This window comes from Centropristis striata, chromosome 15 (genome assembly GCF_030273125.1).
Source record: "Centropristis striata isolate RG_2023a ecotype Rhode Island chromosome 15, C.striata_1.0, whole genome shotgun sequence".
Lineage (NCBI taxonomy): Eukaryota > Metazoa > Chordata > Actinopteri > Perciformes > Serranidae > Centropristis > Centropristis striata.
The window spans coordinates 28,753,031-28,775,640 of NC_081531.1; the positions used below are offsets into that span (position 1 = coordinate 28,753,031).

Sequence of the window (22,610 nt, forward strand, 5' to 3'; positions counted from 1 at the left end):
CTGTTGCAACAGAGTGAATATGAGAGTAGATAATGGTTTCGTGGCTGCAGTGGTCACAGATTGTGGTTTATTTCAGTAGGAATTAAAATATTGACTCAGTTATTTCTTTTGTGAGACATTTTGACTCAAACATCTTTATACTTGGAAGGCTGAAGCTTCCTAATTATATGATGCCTTCACTGTCTTTAGTCTTTACAGTGGCAAAAATGAGTAAACACTGTGGATTTCAATGCATTTTTTGCATAATTTAGTCACAAACTGTGGTCTCATATTATTCAAAGTCACACTAATGAACAAGCTACATCGGCCTGAAAAAGTAACATTAAGAGAATAACTTTGTTTGGCATATTTATTGAATGTTTAGCTTGAACATGAAAATAGCATGAACCAATTTCGATTTTTTTTTTAAAAGAAAGTGAACCCGAGCAACTAGTTAAGCCCTATTTTGTAGCATTGACATCAACCAAAAGTTGCCAAAAAAGTAATTTGCACACTGGCCAGGAGGATATATTGATATATCAATATAATGTGTTCATCGTGAATGGCTCTCTTTAGTTCATGTCAAAGAATCTGAATTGATTTGATGTCAGATTGACTTTAGCCATTTTAAAACATTTGTTTTCTCTGTGTGAGACATTTTGTCGTTGATTTGCCACAGCATTAAGTTACTCTGAAACCTAAACGTGTAAGAATTATTTAAATACCTTTGAGATGTGGTTGATTGTTCAGGCCTTCATGTTTCACTTCGAAGATAACGTTAAGGATATACCTTTATTGTTCTTTTGTGTGTAAGAAAATTGTCCCAGTATCATAATGAACATTCAGGTCACAAATCTGAGAATTACAATGTCATCAGTTTTGTTAAAAAGGAGAGCTGTGCTCTCCTCCATGGTACCCTTCAATGAGCACAATGGTCATCCTGTAATTTTCTTATTACTGAGACACAAATCACAACCTCAGTGACTTTGAGATATTTAAACAGGTTCTTAATGGTATCCTAAGGGTCCTCTTACTCTTTTTAAAAACCTTCTTTTATCACCTTGCTTCACTGAAGTATTCTGAAAATAAATGTGAATGAGGTTTGGTTCACATCAGCTTGTAAAGGGATGAGTGTCAGTAACTTTATTATTATTATTTATTTTACAAAACTAACCACTAATGTCAACTCAAAATCTCACTTTCTATCCATTAGTATATTATTAGTTTTGAGTTTTTTTTTTTTTTTAAACGATTGTATTTTGTATTGTAGTTACTTTAATGAAGCTCAGGCCACATTTATGGATAAATTATGCATGCAGTAAGTAATTTCAAGTGTCTGACAATAAAAACCATAAGAACAGGAGTAACCTTAGTGACATTTTAGGCAACATCTGTTGTGATCTTGCTACTTTAAACATTTTAAACAACACAGTCGATTTTTTCTCTGCTGGTCTGTTTTGTATGGATGTAAATTAAAGGTTATTTTTGTGAAATCGAGCACTCAGCACACAATTCAAGCCCACACACCTGTTTTCCCTGAAGCCAGCTGTGATGTAAAGACAGCTGGGTGGCTTCAGCAGCTTTTGAAAGGAAGCGTCAGTATTTTCTTCTCAACCCATCAATCAATCAGTGATTTGCATACACAACAGACCTGTGTGTTTACTAAGCTGCCAATAACAAGCCTCTTTCTGACAATAGTGTGTGCATTCTCTCAGATGTCTACATAAGGTTATATTCTGTATGAATGATGCACTTATGATGTATTTGCATATTTAGAAACTTTTATTTTGCTCTAAATTCTTAAATTGGCATATAATCACACATGTACAGTGCTGTGAGATGTTCATGCTATAGTAAGCATACATGAATGTGTGACATCATGCACGATTAATGAGATATGTAATATATATTGCATGCATTGGACCGTTATGGAATGGGGCCCATGTAAATGCTTAGCATGTGCATCCTTCTTGAGTGTTTCTGAGTCATTATTATGCTGGTCATCCGAGGATCCCTGCGCCTTTCTCACAGTGTGTGTGCAGCTTGGAGCACGTGCCTGCCAGTGGTGTGAAGGGGATGAGAACTGATAGCTCTATATATAGACGTATATGTATGTGGAGGCTTACGAGTGGACTGTGCAGGAGAACGGAGGCTTGCAGAGCATACTAGTGAGGGTGACACAGGCTGGTCCGTGCACACCATCTATTATCTCTGCTATTCCTGCACTTCTATCTTTGTGAGCACCAAATGTAGGTTTAAAAAGCCGTCGGAGTGTGTGTGTGTGTGTGCGAGTGTGTCTGCGTGTGCGTGTGTGCATGCATGCTTGTATGTGATTGGTTTAAAAAGAGCAGCGTCTATTAAACATATTTGTCTGGGAGTTACAGATTTGTTGGTCAGCAATAGATTTATTTTTCTAATTAAATATTTTTTGTTAAACTTTGAAACTTGTAAATAAAATGTATTGTATTTTAAATTAATTTATTGTAAATACAATAAAATAGAATAATTTATTAAAAAGTAATACATACATTTTAATAACAATAATAATAATGGGCTACACGGCACTGTCGCATCACAGCAAGAGGGTCCTCAGTTCGCCTCCCGGTGTCAGCGTGGGTCCTCACCGGCTTCCTCCCACAATCCAAAAACATGCACTTAGGTTTTATTGGTGACTCTAATTTGTGTGTAGGTGTGAATGAGTGAATGAGAGCGTGGTTGTCTGTAACTATGTGTCAGCCCTGTGATAGTCTGGCGATCTGTCCAGGGTGTACCCCGCCTCTCGCCCAATGTCAGCTGGGATTGTCTTCAGCCCCCCGCGACCCGAGTGTGGATAAGTGGATAAGGACAATGAATTAATAATAATGTATATCATGATCATTTATATTAATGAATCAAAAAACTGTTCAAGGACCTTTTGGCAGATTGTCAAGGCCATGGACCTCTGGGTGTCCCCTGATCCCACAGTGAGACTCACTGGGCTATAGCATGACGAAGGCTGAAACAGCTGACTGTGTGTGTGGTGTGTGTGTGTGTGTGTGTGTGTGTGTGTGTGTGTGTAAGGCATGGTGTCAGGCCTGGAGCTGTCAGACTCCAACACCATCGTGGTTGCCCTGATACATCAGGATTATGCTCTGTTACACAAGAATCTTCTCGTTATTCAATGTGTGTGCGTGTGTGTGTGTGTGTGTGCGTGCGTGCGTGTGTGTGTGCAGTATCTGTGTGTTCCTTTACTCCTCTTTATCATCACTTTTCTCTTTTTCCTCTTCTTCCTCCTCCATGTCTCTCCAAGTTAACCTTTTCTAAACATGGCTGTCCTGAGGTTTCAGAGTGCAGCATGCAGAGGCAGGAGGATATGACAGTAGCCCACACTGTGCAGGGAAACAGCACATGAAACCCAACATCAAGCAGAAAACATAACAAGGCATCAGGTGTGTAGCACTGAGTATGGGCTGCAAGCAAGCAAAGCAGCACCCTTAACCCTGCTAACTCACTCTTACAGAACCGTTGCCATAATGCACACAGAATACAAAATATAAAACAACAGGCACTCAAAAAACCAAATACAACATGAAAGATTTATGTGGAAAAAATATAATTCTTTTAAACACTGCCTGAAGTGGGTGTGGATTTTCTTGTTGGAAAACATCACCATCATTACTGTTATTGTTCCGCCTCTTATCAACCCTGGGGCACAACGGTTTCTTTTGGCTGTTGATATTGCACAAGGCACAGATTTAACTACAGCAGTTGATTTGTTTGTTTTTTTTTACCTTCAAGCTCACAAATAAAGTTCCTATGAAATAGGAGTTTCTGCTTGATAAAACACACATACAATTCAGTTTTTATTTCCTGAAAATCTATAGCCTTCATACATACAGTACTCCCATTATATTACAAACTTCAGGAGACTCACTGTGGGTGCCACTGGTGGTTCATCTTCCTCTCGTTTAATAACCGCAGGAGTCGTATATTCTGATAAAACTGTCGTTTCAGCAGAAAGCGCAGCAGTAAACCAATAATGCTGTGGAGTGCTCACTGCAGGGATGACAACAGGCTTTTTTAAAAGGCTGCCCACGGTGGAGAGCTGCATTTGGCATGCTGGTCATGTCAGATACCCTCTCTCTAATTACTGTGGAGACATCCTCTTAGATTGCTCTTGTGGGAGTTGTTTTGGTTTTGAATGAAGCATCAGATCTTGTAACTACTGTCAAGTTGAGCGAGCTTTGCACACAGGCAGGTTATGAAACACTGGGCCCCTGGGCACAGGCGTGCAAAAGGCCCCATCACCCCTCCACATAGGAGTAAGATGCACATAGCCTCTTTTTGTTCTTGTTTTGTGTCTCTTTGTAGTTGTCACGCATCTCTCTATTGTTATTTTGTGTCTCTTTGCAGTTGTATTGTATTTAGTCTGGTTTTGAGTTCACAATGCATAAATGTAAGCAGACAAAAAGTAAAAACATTTGCAAAGAGGCGGGATGCTGGAAATATACTCACAGTATTATTTTAATATTGGCTGGAAAGTTGGAGATAAAAAATGTAAACATGGGAATAAACAAAGCAACATAGAGCCGAACGCACCTTTGATTCTACTGGCTGTAATTCTGCTCTGGTGTTCCGACCAAACAACGACCACAATGTCAAGCAAACAGTGAACTTCAGCAGAAGTCCAATTCAGTCCTCTCCCAGTCATGTTGCATCTGTCCATCTGCATCTGTTTACACCTCATAAAATAGCCCATATTCCGCTGCGTTTTGGTTTATTTCCTGTAATTGGGCTGGATTGGCTACACAGTGCAATCGAGTTTGTTTAGAAACGGTCCGAGACCCCTCTTGCCAGGTTGTTTTGGTCTGCACCAGAGTACGAGTGGATCATTCACAAGTGACCAAACGAACCGTAAAAAAGGATTTCACCGCACAGGAGTTAGATTGAAACAGACTAAACTTTGGGTTGTGAAAGCGCCTTTTGTGTTGCTTTTCAGCAAAAGTGTCTGAACTTCTTAGTACATTTATAGTACTATGCATAGGGCTGAGTGAAACACGCAGGTTTCGCGGTGCTTGATTTGTGTTTTGAAGAAGGACAAACTTGGCGGTCGGGTCACCCATTTTTTCCAATCACAGCTAAACAGTCACTAAAATGTTTTTCTGAAAGCATTTGAAGTGAGAAATACAATACACAGTAACACAGTCTTGACTCATATTTGATCAGCGTGGCATGGTTTGACAGTTTGAGCTGAGTTTCATGAGTTACGTTGGACCAGTCAGTAATTGATCCTTATTGGCTGGAAATCAGTCTGAATGGAAGTGACAAGACTCATCGACCAGAGCAAATAGAAATGAGCTTGGCAGATTCCAGGATATTTCTTTGTAGTCTCCTCTTAGTAATCTTGTATTTTTTTGTGGTCACTTTGTGTCTCTTTCTGGTTGATACTTGTCTCTGTGAGTGAGATTTGTAGGTGAAAGCCAGACACTTTGGGCTGTTAGGCCTGTTCAGTGATCCTCCATGGCTTCGCAGGAATATAAAAACATGTATAACTATGCCACAATAGTGGTTTATATATATAATTTTCTGAGTGGTATTTTCATCCTCTTATCCTCTACCTCCTGTTACACCCAACACAGCAGTGCGGCCTATGAGTTTAGGATGATGGGATTTTGGAAAGGTGTGCGTGGGCGTGGAGGAAGCAGAGCCGGAAGCGAGGGAGGGGAGATGACTGGACTCAATCCGCAGCAGATTAACTGCAGATTGATGTTTTTGTCAGAGAATCGTCACCTCTCGCTCCAGATTAAACTCTGACCACTTCACAAGGACGGGGCATTTAAAGGATTGGGTGCAAAATTATCCTGTGACAAGATATTTTACTTGAAAATTCAAAATGATAATCCCCTTTTCAGTATTAAGGGTCTTTTCTTAATCCCTGCATATGTGTAATTTGATACTATAATGCTCGGCGGCAAGGCATATGTTCCAAATTTTTTTCAAGGTGACATCACACGTTATGTAACTCTATGATTTGTTTGGCTGCTCCATGTGTGTATGTGCGTGTGAGTGAGTTTGCGTGTGTGAGCTGGCTACGTAATGATATATTTCTTCATAACTGTAACTGGAGGCCAGATGATCCAAGTGTTTATTTGATCGTCACCAGTCAACTGCTGTATCCGTTTTTTATTAGGAACATTCAAGAACCGAGGCTGCTTCTGTTTTTCAGCGTGCATGTTTTACATTATGCAGCAGATTTTGACTATATATGCTCCTGGATTCAAGACTGTTGTCTTGACAGTTGGACTTTTCTTCTTTTTCTCTGTTTCAAGCTTTGCCTCTCGCTCCCTCTGGCCAGCATGAATTGTTGGCCCATGATGCAATGCCTCGTCCTTGCTAGTTTAAGTTTCCCAGCCAATCAGAGCGTGGCAGTAGGAGGGTATCCAGTCAGCTCATGCTTGTAAACACCACTGACAGTAGGAGGGACTTTCAATTTACAGTCCCACCCTCTGTTGTCATCCTCGTTCAGCCTCTTTCAGTGTGTGTGTGAGTGTGTGTGTTGTGGGGGGAAAAGGCAAAAGCGAGAGAAGGAAAAAGGAAAAGGAAGAGTGGTCAGCAGGGCAGAGGGGTGGGAGTGGGTGTGTGTGTGTGTGTGTGAGAGTCAGGGCGTGTGCTGATTCTTCAGTGTTACACGGAGCTGAAATGGAGCCTTCTAGACTGATCTACCCCACAATCCTGACAGTAGGTAGTGTTTTTTGTCAACTCTGCGTGTTTGTCCTCGTCTACATGCATGTATGACTTTACATTATCAGCTCAGCTGTTACCCCAGGGCAGCATGGAAGTTTGTATATTTGTCCAAGCTGTCAGCACATATTCATTGGTGCTGCACAGGTGTGTGACAGTGAGCAGAAAAGCTCCTTTACTTATTAAACCGTCCCTCTGTCTGTCCCTTTCCCTGTCCTCTTGATAAACTCTGAAGAAGACATTTAATTTCCTTTCTCATCCATTTTCCCTCCACTTCATTTACACGTGTGTGTTATAAGAGATACACATGAGCTGTGAGGATTCTGTAAAAGCCCCAGCAGAGGTTTCAGTGCTGAATGAGACAAAGAAAACTGTTACTTTTGTGTTCTGTAAAGCCAGCAGTGAATAGACTCATTGTGTGTTAACTCTGCGGGTGTTGTCACACACAAACATGCTGCACAAATGCACTTAAACACACACACGCACAAACAATTATTTACACATGCAAAAGCTGTAATCCTTTAGTTTAGGGAATTAGTCAGGCTAAGGTCACCGGCAACATTACTGCTGTTATTACTGTGCGTATAATGGCCAGGAGAATCACAACACATTTCAGTTTGATGGTATTAGTTGACAGCTCTCTGCAGGATGTGTCTTCTCATGCATCATTTTTTGAAGCTTCCTGCAGTCCTGCCTGGGCTTGGCTTTATCCCATCCTGCTGCCTGTAACTGCAGAGCCTTGAATCTGCGTGTCTTCACTTAGTTTTTTAACTTTCCAGAGCCTGTCACTTAGCTGGTCATGGTTACTTTAGAGCATCAAATCTAAGCATTGTGGCCTACTTTGGAGTTAAAGTGGGCATAAATGAAGTTGTGGCCAGTCTGTTGACTATATAAATGCACATGGGCATGCTCGACTGTCACATGTGTCTGCTGTTGCACCATGCATGTCATGTGTCCATCAGATTTATCTGGAAAAAGCTTTGTAAAAGACTCCTGCCTTTCATGCATCTTATAGTCTATCGGATAGTATGAGCATTTGTTCTACTTTTTGAGACAGAACTCTTATTTAGTGGATTCTTCTTTTGCTTCTGTCCACCCAATAAAGCTGTATTTATTATATAATCAACAGTAAACAAATAGACACCAGTCCTAAGCCCTTAGACCCTCAATCTTATTTTAGTTTCACCGTCATTGCTTCCTCGCCTTCCCACTAATACATGTTTCTAAATTTAGACAGACGTCATAACCGATGTTATTAGTATCAGTGTGTTTAAGCACAGAGAGAGAATGACAGAGAAGTGTGAGAACGGCACTGAAGTATACAGTACATCCTGCTCTTGGTTCCTTGGAATCAAACAGAGACAACTGGATACTCTTGAAGTGCCAGTTTAAAGCGCAGGATTTATAGAGAACAATGCATATTTAGATCTAGACAAAAACATAAGCTACTTACTGGTAATCATTTCCGTCAGACACCGTGCCTGTCCCGAACCGGAGTGTGAATATGCCATGTTGTTCTCATGGATGGCAGATTAAGAAGTGACCTTTGCCCTCCCTGTCTACAGACTGTGTGTCATCGGATCCTGTGTGTGTGTGTGTGTGTGTGTGTGTGTGTGTGTGTGTGTTTGTGTGTGTGTGTGTGTGTGTGTGTGTGTGTGTGTGTGGTGCATTAGATCCAGCAGTGACAGATGTGCAGTCAGGGGGCAAGTCTGGAGGAGGGATGATGATTATCAGTGTGTTTTTTTGTGCATTGATTGTGTGTGTCCTTTTCATTGAGTGTGTAATCTTCATAACTATGTATTTTAAGACTAGGAATGATCTTTTTTAGACACGTGCTGAGACACTGTGTCTAATGCATTAATAATACACGTGTTGACCCACTGAGAGAATGTGGCTGAACTACATTGCCGGTTAGTAACTCAGAGAGAAAAATGGCATGCTCAGTATTTATCAAAGGTGGCAATTTTAAGCAAACAGTCAGGTCAGGTAAGGTGAGGTGAAGCTGTTTTGTAACAAATATATGTTGTTGTGGCTACTTGCCATTGTTGCAAACAGCATGTGTACTTTTTCTATGTAATTAACGCCTTTTTCTATTTAATTAACGCCTGAGTTTCTCGCTTCATTCACACACTAAGTGCATAGCAATGACAACATGCTGCAGTAGCATCCTAAACATACCTCTGTAATTATTACGCCATATGTGTTGGGGCTTGTGCTGATAAATGTGAACACAGGCCAAGTTGGAGATGGCACTCGTTTGTGTTGCCAGGCAGAATATCCAAACCTTGCAGCTGTATTTCTATAATTAATGAGATTATGTAAGGCATGGGGCACCACAGAGTTTTGCTGCTATTTCAAATTTTCACCTACATACATACATGGTGTTTTATTTAGGGTGTTTTTTAAAATGCACATTGTTTTCCAGATGTAAGTTATATCAGTGTCAGTTTGACATATTTTGTAATAGTTAATGTAATTTAAAAGAATTACACAATTACAATACACTGACAGAATGCTGTGTGAAGGGCAGCTTCATTTCTTTTTCAAATCTAAGCAAAATGGTTCCCAGCCATTAAAATCTCATTGCTGGATGAATAAATATATTTATTTGAAAGAAAGTAAGTCTTGTGTTGAAAATGTTACTTAAGTAAAAGTGTGTAAGTTTAATCAGGAAAATATACTTATATGTGTTATATAATTAGATTTGTTGTTATTTATTCATGGATATAAAAGCAGGATTGTATACAATTTTTTGTGATTGAGATCATTTTTAGCTATTTTGTATAGGAACCAATGATTGTTTGATTGATGCAATTAATTATTATTTGAATTATGGATTAATCTGCTGATTATTTTCCGATTAATAGATTGATTTTTCGGTTTGTAAGAATTTAGAAAAAAAAGAGGCATCACAATCACTCAGAGCCCAAAGTAACACCTGCACAATGAACAAATAATCCAAACCTTCATATTATTAAAAGTTAATTAAAAAAATAAAAGTAAAATGAGTTTATCTTCATATTTCTGAAGCTGGAAGTACAATGTTTTTATGTTTTATTGTTGTTGTTTGTTTTGTTTTGTTTTGCTTTGCTTTCTTTCATTGCATTTTTTTTTATTACTAGACCATTATTAAAAGATGAATTAATCAAAATCAACTAATCGCTACAGTGTTTTTGTAAAGTAATTTGCAACTAAAGTTGATTGTAGTGGGGTAAAACAGTACAATATTTCTGGATTGTAATGGATTCAAATTTGTTATTAGTGATGGTTCTATATTATGGCATGCCGTTCAGGAAATTATTATTATATATATATGGATTCAAAACCTGAGAATATATGTTAAAACCTGAAAATATATATTAAACATCTGAGAATATATATTGAAACCTTCGGTTAAAACCTCCAATATATATTCTCAGGTTTGTATATATATTCTCATATTTCTATATAAATTATCAGACTTTTAATATATATTGTCAGAATTCAATATATATTCTCAAGTTTCATTATATATATTCTCATGTTTCAATCCATACCTGTGTAAAACAACATATACAAGTTTTATTCAAAATTAAATGTGTATGTTATAGAAAAACATATGGTTTGATCTGAAGGCAATCTGGCTGTGGTGGATTACTGTGTGAACAAAGTTTAGCAGTGAGACCTCACTAGTGACTTTATATAGTAACTAAATATAGACTGACTGAAGGAAACACAGACTCTACTCAGCACATCCTGTTTTCAGCCATGTGTGTGTGTGTGTGTGTGTGTAAATGTGACAAACAGGCCATGAGTGTGTATTTTCAGGATGCTTTCATGTACCTGAGTGGCCAGGGAAGCTTGTGTTAATGCATGATTGTGGATTTAACTCGAGCTGTATTTATTGTTTGGTCACAAATCCTCTCGTTTCTTTTATTTTCCTGTTTTGGTGTTATCTGAGATGTTAATCAAAAGCCAGGAACACGGCCATACTGGTTTGTCTCCATCTGCTGCTGTCTGTACACTCAGGCCTGGCGCTCGCTTCTATTTCACACAGTTCTCTTTCAGCTGGCTTTTGTTTGGCATTAACCTAGAAATAACACGGTAACAATGGACACATTTTTGTATTAATGACGGAATTAAGAAGCTTTGTTAACTTTGGTTCCTGGTACTTGCTGTGCTAAGTTTGCTGAGCTTAGTTTTAGCGCTGAAAGTGACACTCTAGAAAAGCTTTTTTTACATTTATGTTTGTCTATCTCTTCAGGTTAACTGCTGTCCTTGTCCGTGGCTTTAAATGTCCTCTGCCATGGCAAAGCGTGAGGCTGGGAGCCCCAGCCCTGTGGTGCGTCAGATAGACAAGCAGTTTCTGGTCTGCAGCATCTGCCTGGATCACTACCGCAACCCCAAGGTCCTGCCCTGCCTGCACACGTTCTGTGAAAGGTAACTAACATTTGTGCTCTCTGTTTCAATGACAACCCCCCTCCCAAACCCCCCACCCCCAAGCTGACAAAAACCCAACTCTCTACTCACACTCTCTGCTTTTTCTGGCCTTGAAAACAAGGCGGTAACACAGTGTAGCCTTTTCCCTGCAAGTACTTCTACTCCTCCTATGCTTTTAATGAAGAATTCTTGTCATATTTACATGTCTCCTAATAGAGGAACCTCATCTATTGCAAATCCCTGGCCACAATTATGGCTCGGAGCGCTGAATCCACTGGGATAAGTGCATTCCTCTGCACCAGTGACCGTCAACGTCTGAGAAAAGGCTCATTGTTGGAAGACACAATTACAATTCCTCAATATACAGTTCCTCAGAAAGATGACACCCCCTCTGGCGATACTTACTGGGGCCTTTCCGTGCCGAGCAAAGCAGAGGAGGAAAGCTTGTTGTGGGTCAGGATGGAGAATGAAGAGTGGGTAATGATGTTAGATACAGAGAATAACCGGGATTAGGTTTCAAACTGGTTTACATCTAAACCTATGATCAAACAATTATTTATAGAATAGTTTGAAAAAGCCACACAATGTACGGGGCAAATCCTTTTTCCAGGCAGTGTGAGGGGTATTGGCCCACTGGAGGGCTAGTTTAATCCCCGGTTTAACTGGATGGCATGTGATCTGGAGCCCTGCTGAGGTGAACAGATTTTTTGTCTGGAGCTATGCATGATGTTGCCAGACAGATGTTTTAATACTGCATGGGTTGATGTAGTTTTAGGGGTTTTAGGGCTGAGCTGGCAAAACCCATGCTGGGCCTCGCCGGTTTAATATAATATTGTATTGCTTTTAATTCTGCTCCCCTTTTAGTCTTTCTGTGATTATCCTCAATGTGTGCTCATTATTCAGAGATCAGGATCAGGAGTTTGCTATGCATTGCGTTGTGCAACAGTTTGAAATGATGCCAGAATAAATGACATCTTCATACTGTAGGGTCATGTGTTCCCTTCTACTCGTGCTCATGATTGCAGGATTTTACCTGATCTGACCTGAACACACAAGCTATATTCACAGAGCCGTGCCCCTCTGCTGAACATCAGAAAAGTATGCCGATAAGAGCCAGAGAGCTGGTAGAACAATGGCCAAGAACAGTCAGAGGAAAATACTAAATTTGTGTGTATGTGTATGATTAAGACTTGAGAATTGGAGAATTAGAATTTATTAATAATGTATAAATTGGGTTACAGCCACACCGTTAATTATGCAAAACTTTTACATTTCACAGGTGAGTTGTATAAAAATGCCCCCCTCATGTTTGTCATGAAGAGGAGAATTTGTTATGGAGACCAAAACTGTTTTGTAACATGTTTATTTCTTCTGTAAAGTCCTGGATTTTAACATATTTTGGCATTTATGGGGATTGTCAGCCTGAAGTGGCCATTCAATTCCTTGAATATGAAAGTGCAGCGTTTTACACTTTCACCTGCACTTTTCAGCCCAAAGCTCTTGCAGTTTTTGCGCTCAATAAATGGGTTAATCATACAGTTTAACAGATACAATAGTGTTCAAAATAATAGCAGTCCAATGTGACTAACCAGATTAATCCAGGTTTTTAGTATATTTTTTATTGCTACATGGCAAACAAGGTACCAGTATGTGTAGTAGATTCTCAGAAAACCAACAAGACCCAGCATTCGTGATATGCACGCTCTTAAGGCTGTGCAATTGGGCAATTAGTTGAAAGGGATGACCAAAGACAGTCTGGAGTTACCTGTAAGTGCTGTGACGGTTAGAAGACGTCTGTGTGAAGCTAATCTATTTACAAGAATCCCCCGCAAAGTCCCTCTGTTAAAAAAAAGGCATGTGCAGAAGAGGTTACAATTTGCCAAAGAACACATCAACTGGCCTAAAGAGAACTGGAGGATCATTTTATGGACTGATGAGGGTAAAATTGTTCTTTTGGGGTCCAAGGGCCGCAGACAGTTTGTGACACGACCCCCAAACTCTGAATTCAAGCCACAGTACACAGTGAAGACAGTGAAGCATGATGGTGCAAGCATCATGATATGGGCATGTTTCTCCTACTATGGTGTTGGGCCTATTTATCACATATGAGGGACCATGGATCAGTTTCCACATGTCAAAATACTTGAAGGGGTCATGTTGCCTTATGCTGAAGAGGACATGACCTTGAAATGGGTGTTTCAACAAGACAATGACTCCGAAACACACCAGTAAACGAGCAAAAGCTTGGTTCCAAACCAACAACATTGATGTTATGGAGTGCCCAGCCCAATCCCCAGACCTTAACCCAACTAAGAATTTGTGGGGTGACATCAAAAATGCTGTTTCTGAAGCAAAACCAAGAAATGTAAATGAATTGTGGAATGTTGTTAAAGAATGTTGGAGTGGAATAACAGCTGAAAGGTGCCACAAGTTGGTTGACTCCATGCTACACAGATGTGAAGCAGTTATAAAGAAAACTGTGGTCATACAACTAAATATTAGTTTAGTGATTTAAAGGATTGCTAAATCCTAGAAACAAAAAAGTTTGTACAAAAAAGTTTTGAGTTTGTAAAGTCAATGGCAGACACTGCTATTTTTTGAGCACACCCCTTTCAACTAATTGCCCAATTGCACAGCCTACGCCTGGATTCCACTGGATGCGCGTGCATATTAAGAATGCTGGGTCTTGTTGGTTTTCTGAGAATCTACTGCACCTACTGGTACCTTGTTTGCCATGTAGCAATAAAAATACACTAAAAACCTGGATTAATCTGGTTAGTCACATGGGACTGCTATTATATTGAACACTACTGTACTCTTTACTTTTGTTGTTGTGATTTGAATATCCTATAGATTCATAAAATGTGCCATTTAGGGGTCCTCAGATTACTCAGTGACAACAGAGTGGCCACTGAATTTAGCAATTGACAGAAATAAATCAGCAGCGGTTTGGTCTGTCGATTAACCATTTATTCATTTAGAATTATTTTCTGTTTTAAATCATCATCAGACGAAACAAGAAGGGAAAAAAAGAGGGATCTTGGATTTTCTGCCATTGTAACACAAATTGACAGATAAATCCAAAATACAAGTTGGTATTATGCCATCACAGAACTTTTCAGCACATAATTGTTGCAGTCCAGCTGGTTTTGTGTCTGACAAAGTAACTGCAATGTATCCAGGCTCCAGAGAGTTTGGACAGAGCCATAGACAGACTTTTGTTAATGCTCTCTGTTGTTTACATGCAGTTTACTGAGACTTGGTGAAAACGAGCCAGCCTGGTGTCATAAATTAAAGTGTTAGCATGCAGCCCGAGCAGCTGCCAGACATCCTTGTGTACGACAACAGAGAATTATCCTCGACACTGACCTCAGATTTCTTGCAGCGTCAACCGCCAATTTAGTGACAACAGAAGCTAAAGGAAAACAACCACACATCACATGCTGGGTGGCTGTTTGGCTGTAGGCCAGGAATGCAGCCTGATAATCTGCATATTGCAGCTGAACTTTGCTGACCGTGCGTTTGGTTTTGGCTTGAAGGTTGTCTCCTCCTATGGTCAAATAAACCTGCACAACATCCTCTGCCTTCAGGGGACGGTGGGATAGATGTATGGCTGAATCCAAAACACATGCATGTAGAAACATGCAGAAGTAAAAACTCAAGCATTTTGCGTCTCTGTTTGGCAGATTGATTTGCCAGAGATTCACTCGCTCAGAGAGGAAGTATGCATGTCTTCACCTGAGGCTGTGGGTTCTGTGGATTGACTCTGATTCTCACTTTTCCATTATTTGTTGTGACAGCAGCACTATTTAGCTCTGTCTCTTAATTACTGTGATAAGGAGACAGCTCTTCCACTCCTTCTCTCTGTAATGTATTGGCAACTTGAATATGCCTTATGATTATACACAGGACTTAGATTTTACATTCTAATTCTTGCTTTTCTTTATTTGTTGACTCCCTTCCTCCAGTTGTCTCCAGAACTACATTCCCCCAGAGTCTCTGACGCTCTCGTGTCCAGTGTGTCGGCAGACGTCCATCCTCCCAGAGAAAGGAGTTTGTGCGCTACAGAACAACTTCTTCATCACTAATCTCATGGAGGTTTGACTCTTAATCTCTTAAAGTCAGACACAAATGTGTAGGCCAAACAGGATTACACAGAAAAGGAAAAGTAAGAGTGAAATTAATTATGAGGTCATTAGGTAAGATTATTTAAAATAAATCAAACTGCTCAGAAATGGGTAGGAGGCCCTGTGTGTGTTCCTGTACTGCTGCTTTTGTGAGATCCACTCTATGTGTTCAACAAAGGGAGGACATTTTTGCAGACTGAGGTCATTCTGCAGTCCTTTCCTTTTCATTGGGCTCTTTTTATGGTTTGGTTTAAATATAGGGTTTCCACTGGGCATCCACAGTATATGTGATGATTTAAGTTTAGCAGTGGGGTATAGGGGATTATTGTATTGAATTGAGAGACGGACTGGATAGAAGTATGTGTGTTTGTGTCCTGGAGAGAATGAAGTCAGCAACCGACTGCAAGGAAATTCAGACACAAGAAACTATCCGGGGAGCTGTAGGTTGTATAGGTGATTGATGTACCATGTACTGTTGTGTCTAATTCAGGCCAGTGATCTTTGTTCCATATCATTACCTTTCTCTCCCTTGCTTTGTTTCCAGTCTCCTCACAATTATCCAGCACCAAATATGGGAAAAAATGCCAAAAAAAAGACTTAGACAGAAAAAAGCATCAGTTCTACAATGCATAAGAAAATATAGAATTATGACTGTTGAAAAGCATCATAAGGAAGTTTAAAAATGCTTCAAACAGGTTCTTCAACGAGACCCAGAGTGCTCGCGGCCGGAGGCCTGCAGTGTCCTGGAGTCGGTCAGCGCTGCAGCTGCAGGGAAACCCCTCTGCTGCCCAAACCACGAAGGAAAGGTGGGACGGCCTTTTATTTGATGTCTCAGCCCAGCCATCACCTCACCTACCTAAAGAAATGAAGTCCCTTACTTACTGCAAAGCCATGCAAGAGAGAAGGAGCTTCTTTTTTTATGCAGTCTGTCTCCCTCTGCAGGTGATGGAGTTTTACTGCGAGTCGTGTGAGACAGCCATGTGTCTGGACTGCACAGAGGGCGAGCACAGGGAGCATGTGACCGTTCCTCTGCGGGACGTCGTGGAGCAGCACAAGGCTGCGCTGAAGACACAGCTGGATGCCATACTGAGCAGGTGGGGATTCGATAAAGCTTTTACAATATTTGCTTCACATCAGGTGTTTGGAAGCTTAAGCATTTGGCCCAGATCCAGCGTCTGCCAACTAAGATCACCACTGCTCTGCTGTCCCTGGTATGCAGAAGTGCAAGAGGTTTTCAGATCTCTTGTTCCAGTAAAAGTACTAATACCACTTTACAAGTAAAAGTCCTGCATTTAAAACTGTACTTATGTAAAAGTTGGCAAATGTTGTAGATGTAGTGTTGTAGATGTAGTGTAGATAGATAGATAGATAGATAGATAGATAGATAGATAGATAGATAGATAGATAGATAGATAGATAGATAGATAGATAGATAGATAGATAGACAGTGTAGCAGCAGCATTACACACAGAGACAATAACAACACAATTATATAAAAAGAACAACTTAGGCATACTTCAAGCGATAAAATATAAAATACAATAAAAAATAAAGTGTCTAAAGAGGGAGTATGTATATAGGAGTAGAATTCCAGTGCAGAATAAATATGAATATGCAGTATAAAAATGTTGGTGCCATGAAACAAATAAGGTGCAATGAACAGTGTGCATAAAAAACACATAAAGTGCATAGCGACTGTATGTAATGAACCAGACTATTATTTGTTATTGTACAGTGTGATGGCATGTGGCAGGAAAGATTTTTTATATCTGTCCCTTTGACAGCGGTTAAATGTTAACTGCTTAATATACTGTTATGTGGTTAATTCATAAAAATGCATAATCTTTTTTTTTTTCATGTCAAATCTTAACCTGAAAAGTGGAGTAAAAAGCGCAATATTTGACTCTAAATGTAGTGGAGTAATAGTATGAAGTTGCATACATTTTCATCAAGGAATAATTAATTTCATCATCAGATTTTTCATTTTACAATTTTTGGAATAACATTTCACACTGTGTCATCTTCCAGGCTCCCTCAGCTAACAGCATCCATCGAGGTGGTGAGTGAGATTTCTCGCCAGCTCAATGAAAGGAAGAATGAGGCGGTGGCAGAGATTACCAGTACGTTTGAAGAGCTAGAGCGGGCGCTGCATCAGCGCAAGACGGCCCTCATCACAGACCTGGAGAACATCTGCACCACTAAGCAGAAGGTTTGTTATGTGCTGCACTTGAATTTTTGCATGATTACTGTCAGAACACACAAAGGCATTTTACAAACAAGCATGAGCTGCCAAATGTCTCACATTCCTGTCAAAAATACTCCAGCCTGCTGACTTTTTGCACTACTCTTCTTGGTCTTTTGTGTCACTTTTTTCCTATTATCTTCCACTTACCTGAGTGCAGGTTCTGCAGACGCAGCTTTCATCTCTCCTCCAGGGGAAGGAACACATCCAGAGCAGTTGCAGCTTTACGGAGCAGGCTCTCAGCCATGGGAGTGCTACTGAGGTGGGCTAGCAGATTGTAATTACAAACCAGTTACAACGAAATGGGAATCAAATGTGTTGCAACCATGTAGCAGGATGTGAGCTTTTGCATTGAAAAAATAATACATAAAATCTGTGTCGTTTGCAAGTGTAGGTGCTCCTAGTTCAGAAGCAGATGAGTGAGCGTGTGATAGCTCTGGCCAGACATGACTTCCCAGAGAGACCACATCAGAACGCACACCTGGATTGTCAGGTATCACCTGATGTTAATTTCATTCTAACTGTTTCTATGTTTTCAATTGTCATTAAGGTAGTGTGATATTTTTAAGTTTTAGCTTGTTGTCATTTAAAACCTCAAGTTGAAATATGTTTCTTCAATATGTTGAAATATGTGGGTGTTTAAAACACTTTCTCACTTTAGCTGTAAGAAAAAAATACTTTGCAGAGCATTAAAGCTGGCTAAAGACATTTTCTTAAACTCTTTTGAAAGTTTTTTTTCTAAAAGATGAAAATAAATTTAGAACTGCAGCCATTCTGTTCCATAGTTATTATTTCTAATAGTTTAAATCCAGTATTCCCTTTCTTTTTAACCCCTGGTTAAGAGTTAAGAGTTGTTTTTCACTCACTCAATCCTGAGGAAATAAATATCTCCTCTTACTGATTATTTATTGGACTACTCTATCATTATCTGTCCCAATGCATCACATGAAACCATCCATACAAATGTAGCTTCTTAGAGCAATAAGAGATGGATTCTGCAGTGGAAAATACTGTAGTCTACATCTTGTTGCAGGTGGAGACTGAAGGTCTGCGGCGTTCCATCCAGAACCTGGGTGTTCTGCTCACCACGGCCGCTGTGGCTCACACCTCCGTCGCCACGGGAGAGGGCCTCCGCCATGCAGCTACTGGGCAGCACCACACCGTTACTGTGACAACAAAAGACAAAGTACTGTCTTCATTATTTTGCTTTAGAGCCATTTGCTACACCTGGATAAAGATTGCAGATTTACATTTTAATATGTTGACTAACTTATTTATTTGCTTTATTATTCTATTTTCATCTTGTTCTCTTGTTAGTTACTTTATGGTGGCCTCTGTGCTGAACAAAGCAATTCACAGGAAATATTTTTATTGAAAAAATAAATCTGTGAGTGGCTTGTCATGTGTCTGTAGAAAGTGCTGCCTGAGAAGGTGTGCTTAATGCTGAACAAGATATTTTCATTGTTCTGATATTGAATCTCCCTCTGCAGGATGGGGAGTTGGTGCGGACAGGAAACGCTGTTTTAAAAGCAGAGATAACATCTGCTGACGGGAGCCGCGTTGCAGAGGCAGAGATAACAGACAATAAGAATGGTACTTATGAGGTGGGCTACACGTTACGATCTGAGGGAGAGTACTCTTTCGCTTTGCTGCTGTACGGCCAGCCGGTACGTGGCAGCCCGTTCCGCCTGCGGGTGGTCAAGCCCTCAGATGTGCCACAGTCTCCAGATGACGTGAAGAGGAGGGTGAAGTCCCCCAGTGGGACAGGAGGTCACATTCGTCAGAAAGCGGTGCGTCGGCCTTCCAGCATGTACAGCACCACCAAGAAAAAGGAGAACCCCATCGAGGATGAGCTCATCTACAGAGTGGGTAAGACAAACGTATCCAGGAGGACAAAGATATTAGACCTAACTGCAAATTATTTTGTCAGCCAAACAAGTTTTTAGATTGACATCCTCCCTTAAGGCAGCTTCTGAATGTACTTCATGCCAATAGACTACAGAATGAAAGTCAACTTGCTCTGACTTGATAGAAGAGGTGACACCCAAAAAAACAAGCTACTGTGTGTTGACAGAAGATCAAATGCAGAAAACAAACACGGTTAAATGCAGAATTTGGCAGTCACTTATTTAAACTGTGGACTCTTAGGTTTTGGCTGTGGAATTGTCCCTGCCATCCAAAGATAATGTAACATTGCGTTAAAAAAAAAGGAGGTGCAGCATTCTCACTGTGAAGGATTACGTTTCTCAAGCAGGTCTTTCAAGTCTTTGCAAGTTTAACATGAACCGAAACCTGCATATGCCTAAAAGCAATTCTTACTAAAAACAAAGAGTCTTTAAGTATTACACATGAAGATCAATATATGAATTGTCACATTTACTAAGAGTGTTATTAATTATTTGTCAGGTTCCCGGGGCAGAGAAAAAGGAGAGTTCACAAATTTGCAGGGAATCTCAGCATCTTGTAACGGCAGAGTGGTAGTGGCTGACAGCAACAACCAGTGCATACAGGTGAGACACACACCGAGGAAAATGCATGGGAATGCAACCATGTGGCCACATAGAATAGGAAAAGTACTGTCACTCAAAATGAGCTCTTTAATGGAACCAATTCCAGGTATTCTCCAATGACGGCCAGTTCAAGATGCGCTTTGGGGTCAGAGGTCGCTCTCCAGGACAGCTGCAGAGACCAACAGGCGTGACTGTAGACATGAACGGTGACATTGTGGTTGCCGACTATGACAATCGATGGGTCAGCATCTTCTCCTCTGACGGCAAGTTTAAGGTGAGCTCTCATCGCTCCTTAGCTCAACTGAAACTGATTGAAAATGTGTTATTCTGAAGTACTTTCTGCTCCAAAATGGTACTTTTTATGTCTTGTTCCTTCCTCCTTGGCAGAATAAGATCGGCGCAGGCCGGCTCATGGGTCCTAAGGGTGTGGCTGTGGACAAGAATGGACACATCATCACCGTGGACAACAAGGCCTGCTGTGTCTTCATCTTCCAATCCAATGGGAAGTTGGTGACTAAGTTTGGAGGCAGGGGGACGTCAGACAGACAGTTTGCAGGTGAGACGGAGGCCTCAGTACATAACAACAGTCCTCTTTTAAACACACACGTTTTTAATGACTCCATCTATTTTTAAAGAAGATCCATCATGATATTTAGCATATTTAGCGTAAAATATGGCATATGAGAAATATCCCATGACTAATGCGAATTATTATTTTGTACATTATAGAGTAAGTAAAATAAGGACACTTTTACTGTGATAAACAATAATGTCTCTTATTCCACAACTGTATGTTTGAACATAGACCAGTTCATCACATGTTACTTTGCCTAAGCCTGTATATACTTGTAGGCAAAGCCCCGGGCGATGCAGCTGCCCGCTGCTCCCCGCACACAAACTGCGCCCATGCAGAGCACCCTGCTTCTTCTTTGCTTATCCTTTTTCTCTGACTACCTATTTTCCTTTCTTTCTGTTCTTCCTCCTGTTTTTCAATCCAGAAAAACTTGGCCCAAACTTTAATAAATCTGGCTCAGTGTTCAGTAAGTACTAAGTGTGGCCTTGCTGCAACCTTAATCCCACAGTGCAGTGCCCTCTGTCTAACCCGACTCCCTGATCATGTGTCTGCCCTCCTGAGAACTCAGATTGTTGACAAATCCAACATTTGCCTGTACGATAATAATCAGAAATACAATTACATGCCATTGTAATAATCACTTCCTATTACAATAATGAACATTTTGTCATTGTGGTTTTGGTGTTAAGAGATTAGTGTGAATGATTTTCACTGCTCCGACTCCAGTGCCGTGAAACTAACCGATGTTCCCTACGAGACAATCAGGAGCTCATTAGTGGGTAACATAGACATTAGGTTTCACTTCACATAAATAGCAACTCATGATACACTTTATACGTCTTTATGGTGACTCTAAGAGCTAATTCAGAGTTTTGTTACTATTTTGACATCTTGAAAAAAGAACAAAAAACAGGAAAACAATCTTAACACATCACACCATCTTATGCATGAAAAGAATGCAATCAAACAACTCCAGGTAAACATGAAAAGCTAACCATCTGATTAAACTAGGTTTTGTAATTACAGTGTTTGGCACAAGTAGTTGAAATTTGTTTTTAAACAGCCTACTAACCGTAATGGTAATGGTGCAAATTCCACATTAACTTGCCTCTCTCTCCTCATCCAGGTCCACACTTTGTTGCAGTGAACAACAAGAATGAAATTATTGTGACTGATTTTCACAATCACTCTGTAAAGGTGAGACATACTTTTCTGTTTATTTAATGCAATAATATGTATCAAAGTGCATGTGGAGATTTAGATTTTATTTTCCTGTCCCAGGTGTACAGTGCAGATGGAGAGTTGCTGTTTAAATTTGGTTCTCATGGTGAAGGCAACGGTCAGTTCAATGCTCCCACTGGTGTGGCTGTGGACGCCAACGGAAACATCATTGTAGCCGACTGGGGTAACAGCAGAATACAGGTGAGACAAGACACATTCAGTCTGCTATATAACTTTAAAGTGATTATCTCAGAGATTCTCTTGTAAATACATGTCTGTTAAGTCACTATCTCTTCCTGAATGATGTAACATAGGGATGGGTAATTCATTTTCCTAAGGGGCCACATGAGCTACTGTAAAGGTTGAGGAGGGCTGGACCAATACTCTGAACTAAGTTCTAATTCATATTAATTTCACATATTTTATAAAAAGCAGTAAATCATCTGGTTTTGAGCTATTGGTAAGAATACATGTTATGATAAGACTATGTTAATGTGGAGTAACTCAAATATAGCAGTACAAATAGTAAAAACTCCAATCATTATCTCACCTTTCCATTTATTTTAAACACAACATACATTCAAACCAAAAAAACAATATAGAGCATGTATGTTATGCAGTAAACCAGCAATTTATTAACTTTATTCAAAAAGCAAAAAGCATTTTTCACCAGTTAACAAGGTAAATCGGTGTTTTTGAAGAACACATTGCACACACGCACATATGTAAATCGCCTTCAAAATAAAAGCATTGCGATTGTATTGACTTCTAATGTCTGGGTAACCTCACGCAGGCCGGATGTGGCCCCCGGGCCGCCT

At 40.1% G+C, this 22,610-nt stretch overlaps 1 protein-coding gene across 2 annotated transcripts in view; it reads left to right on the plus strand.

The window, feature by feature from the left end:
* The window catches only part of trim3b (tripartite motif containing 3b), a 35,301-nt gene that overhangs the window by 10,856 nt on the left and 1,835 nt on the right, over positions 1 to 22,610 (plus strand). Inside the window, exons 3-17 of one of the 2 annotated variants that reach the window (XM_059351559.1) lie at positions 10,943 to 11,118; positions 15,087 to 15,216; positions 15,941 to 16,051; positions 16,188 to 16,339; positions 17,274 to 17,454; positions 17,648 to 17,749; positions 17,882 to 17,980; positions 18,521 to 18,673; positions 18,978 to 19,356; positions 19,894 to 19,997; positions 20,104 to 20,271; positions 20,385 to 20,553; positions 20,996 to 21,037; positions 21,698 to 21,768; positions 21,853 to 21,993. In XM_059351559.1, the coding sequence (XP_059207542.1) occupies positions 10,973 to 11,118; positions 15,087 to 15,216; positions 15,941 to 16,051; positions 16,188 to 16,339; positions 17,274 to 17,454; positions 17,648 to 17,749; positions 17,882 to 17,980; positions 18,521 to 18,673; positions 18,978 to 19,356; positions 19,894 to 19,997; positions 20,104 to 20,271; positions 20,385 to 20,553; positions 20,996 to 21,037; positions 21,698 to 21,768; positions 21,853 to 21,993 (2,148 nt within the window). In that variant the 5' untranslated portion in view covers positions 10,943 to 10,972. The remainder of the gene's footprint in view (positions 1 to 10,942; positions 11,119 to 15,086; positions 15,217 to 15,940; positions 16,052 to 16,187; positions 16,340 to 17,273; positions 17,455 to 17,647; positions 17,750 to 17,881; positions 17,981 to 18,520; positions 18,674 to 18,977; positions 19,357 to 19,893; positions 19,998 to 20,103; positions 20,272 to 20,384; positions 20,554 to 20,995; positions 21,038 to 21,697; positions 21,769 to 21,852; positions 21,994 to 22,610) is intronic. The other variant, XM_059351560.1, reaches the window with a different exon arrangement.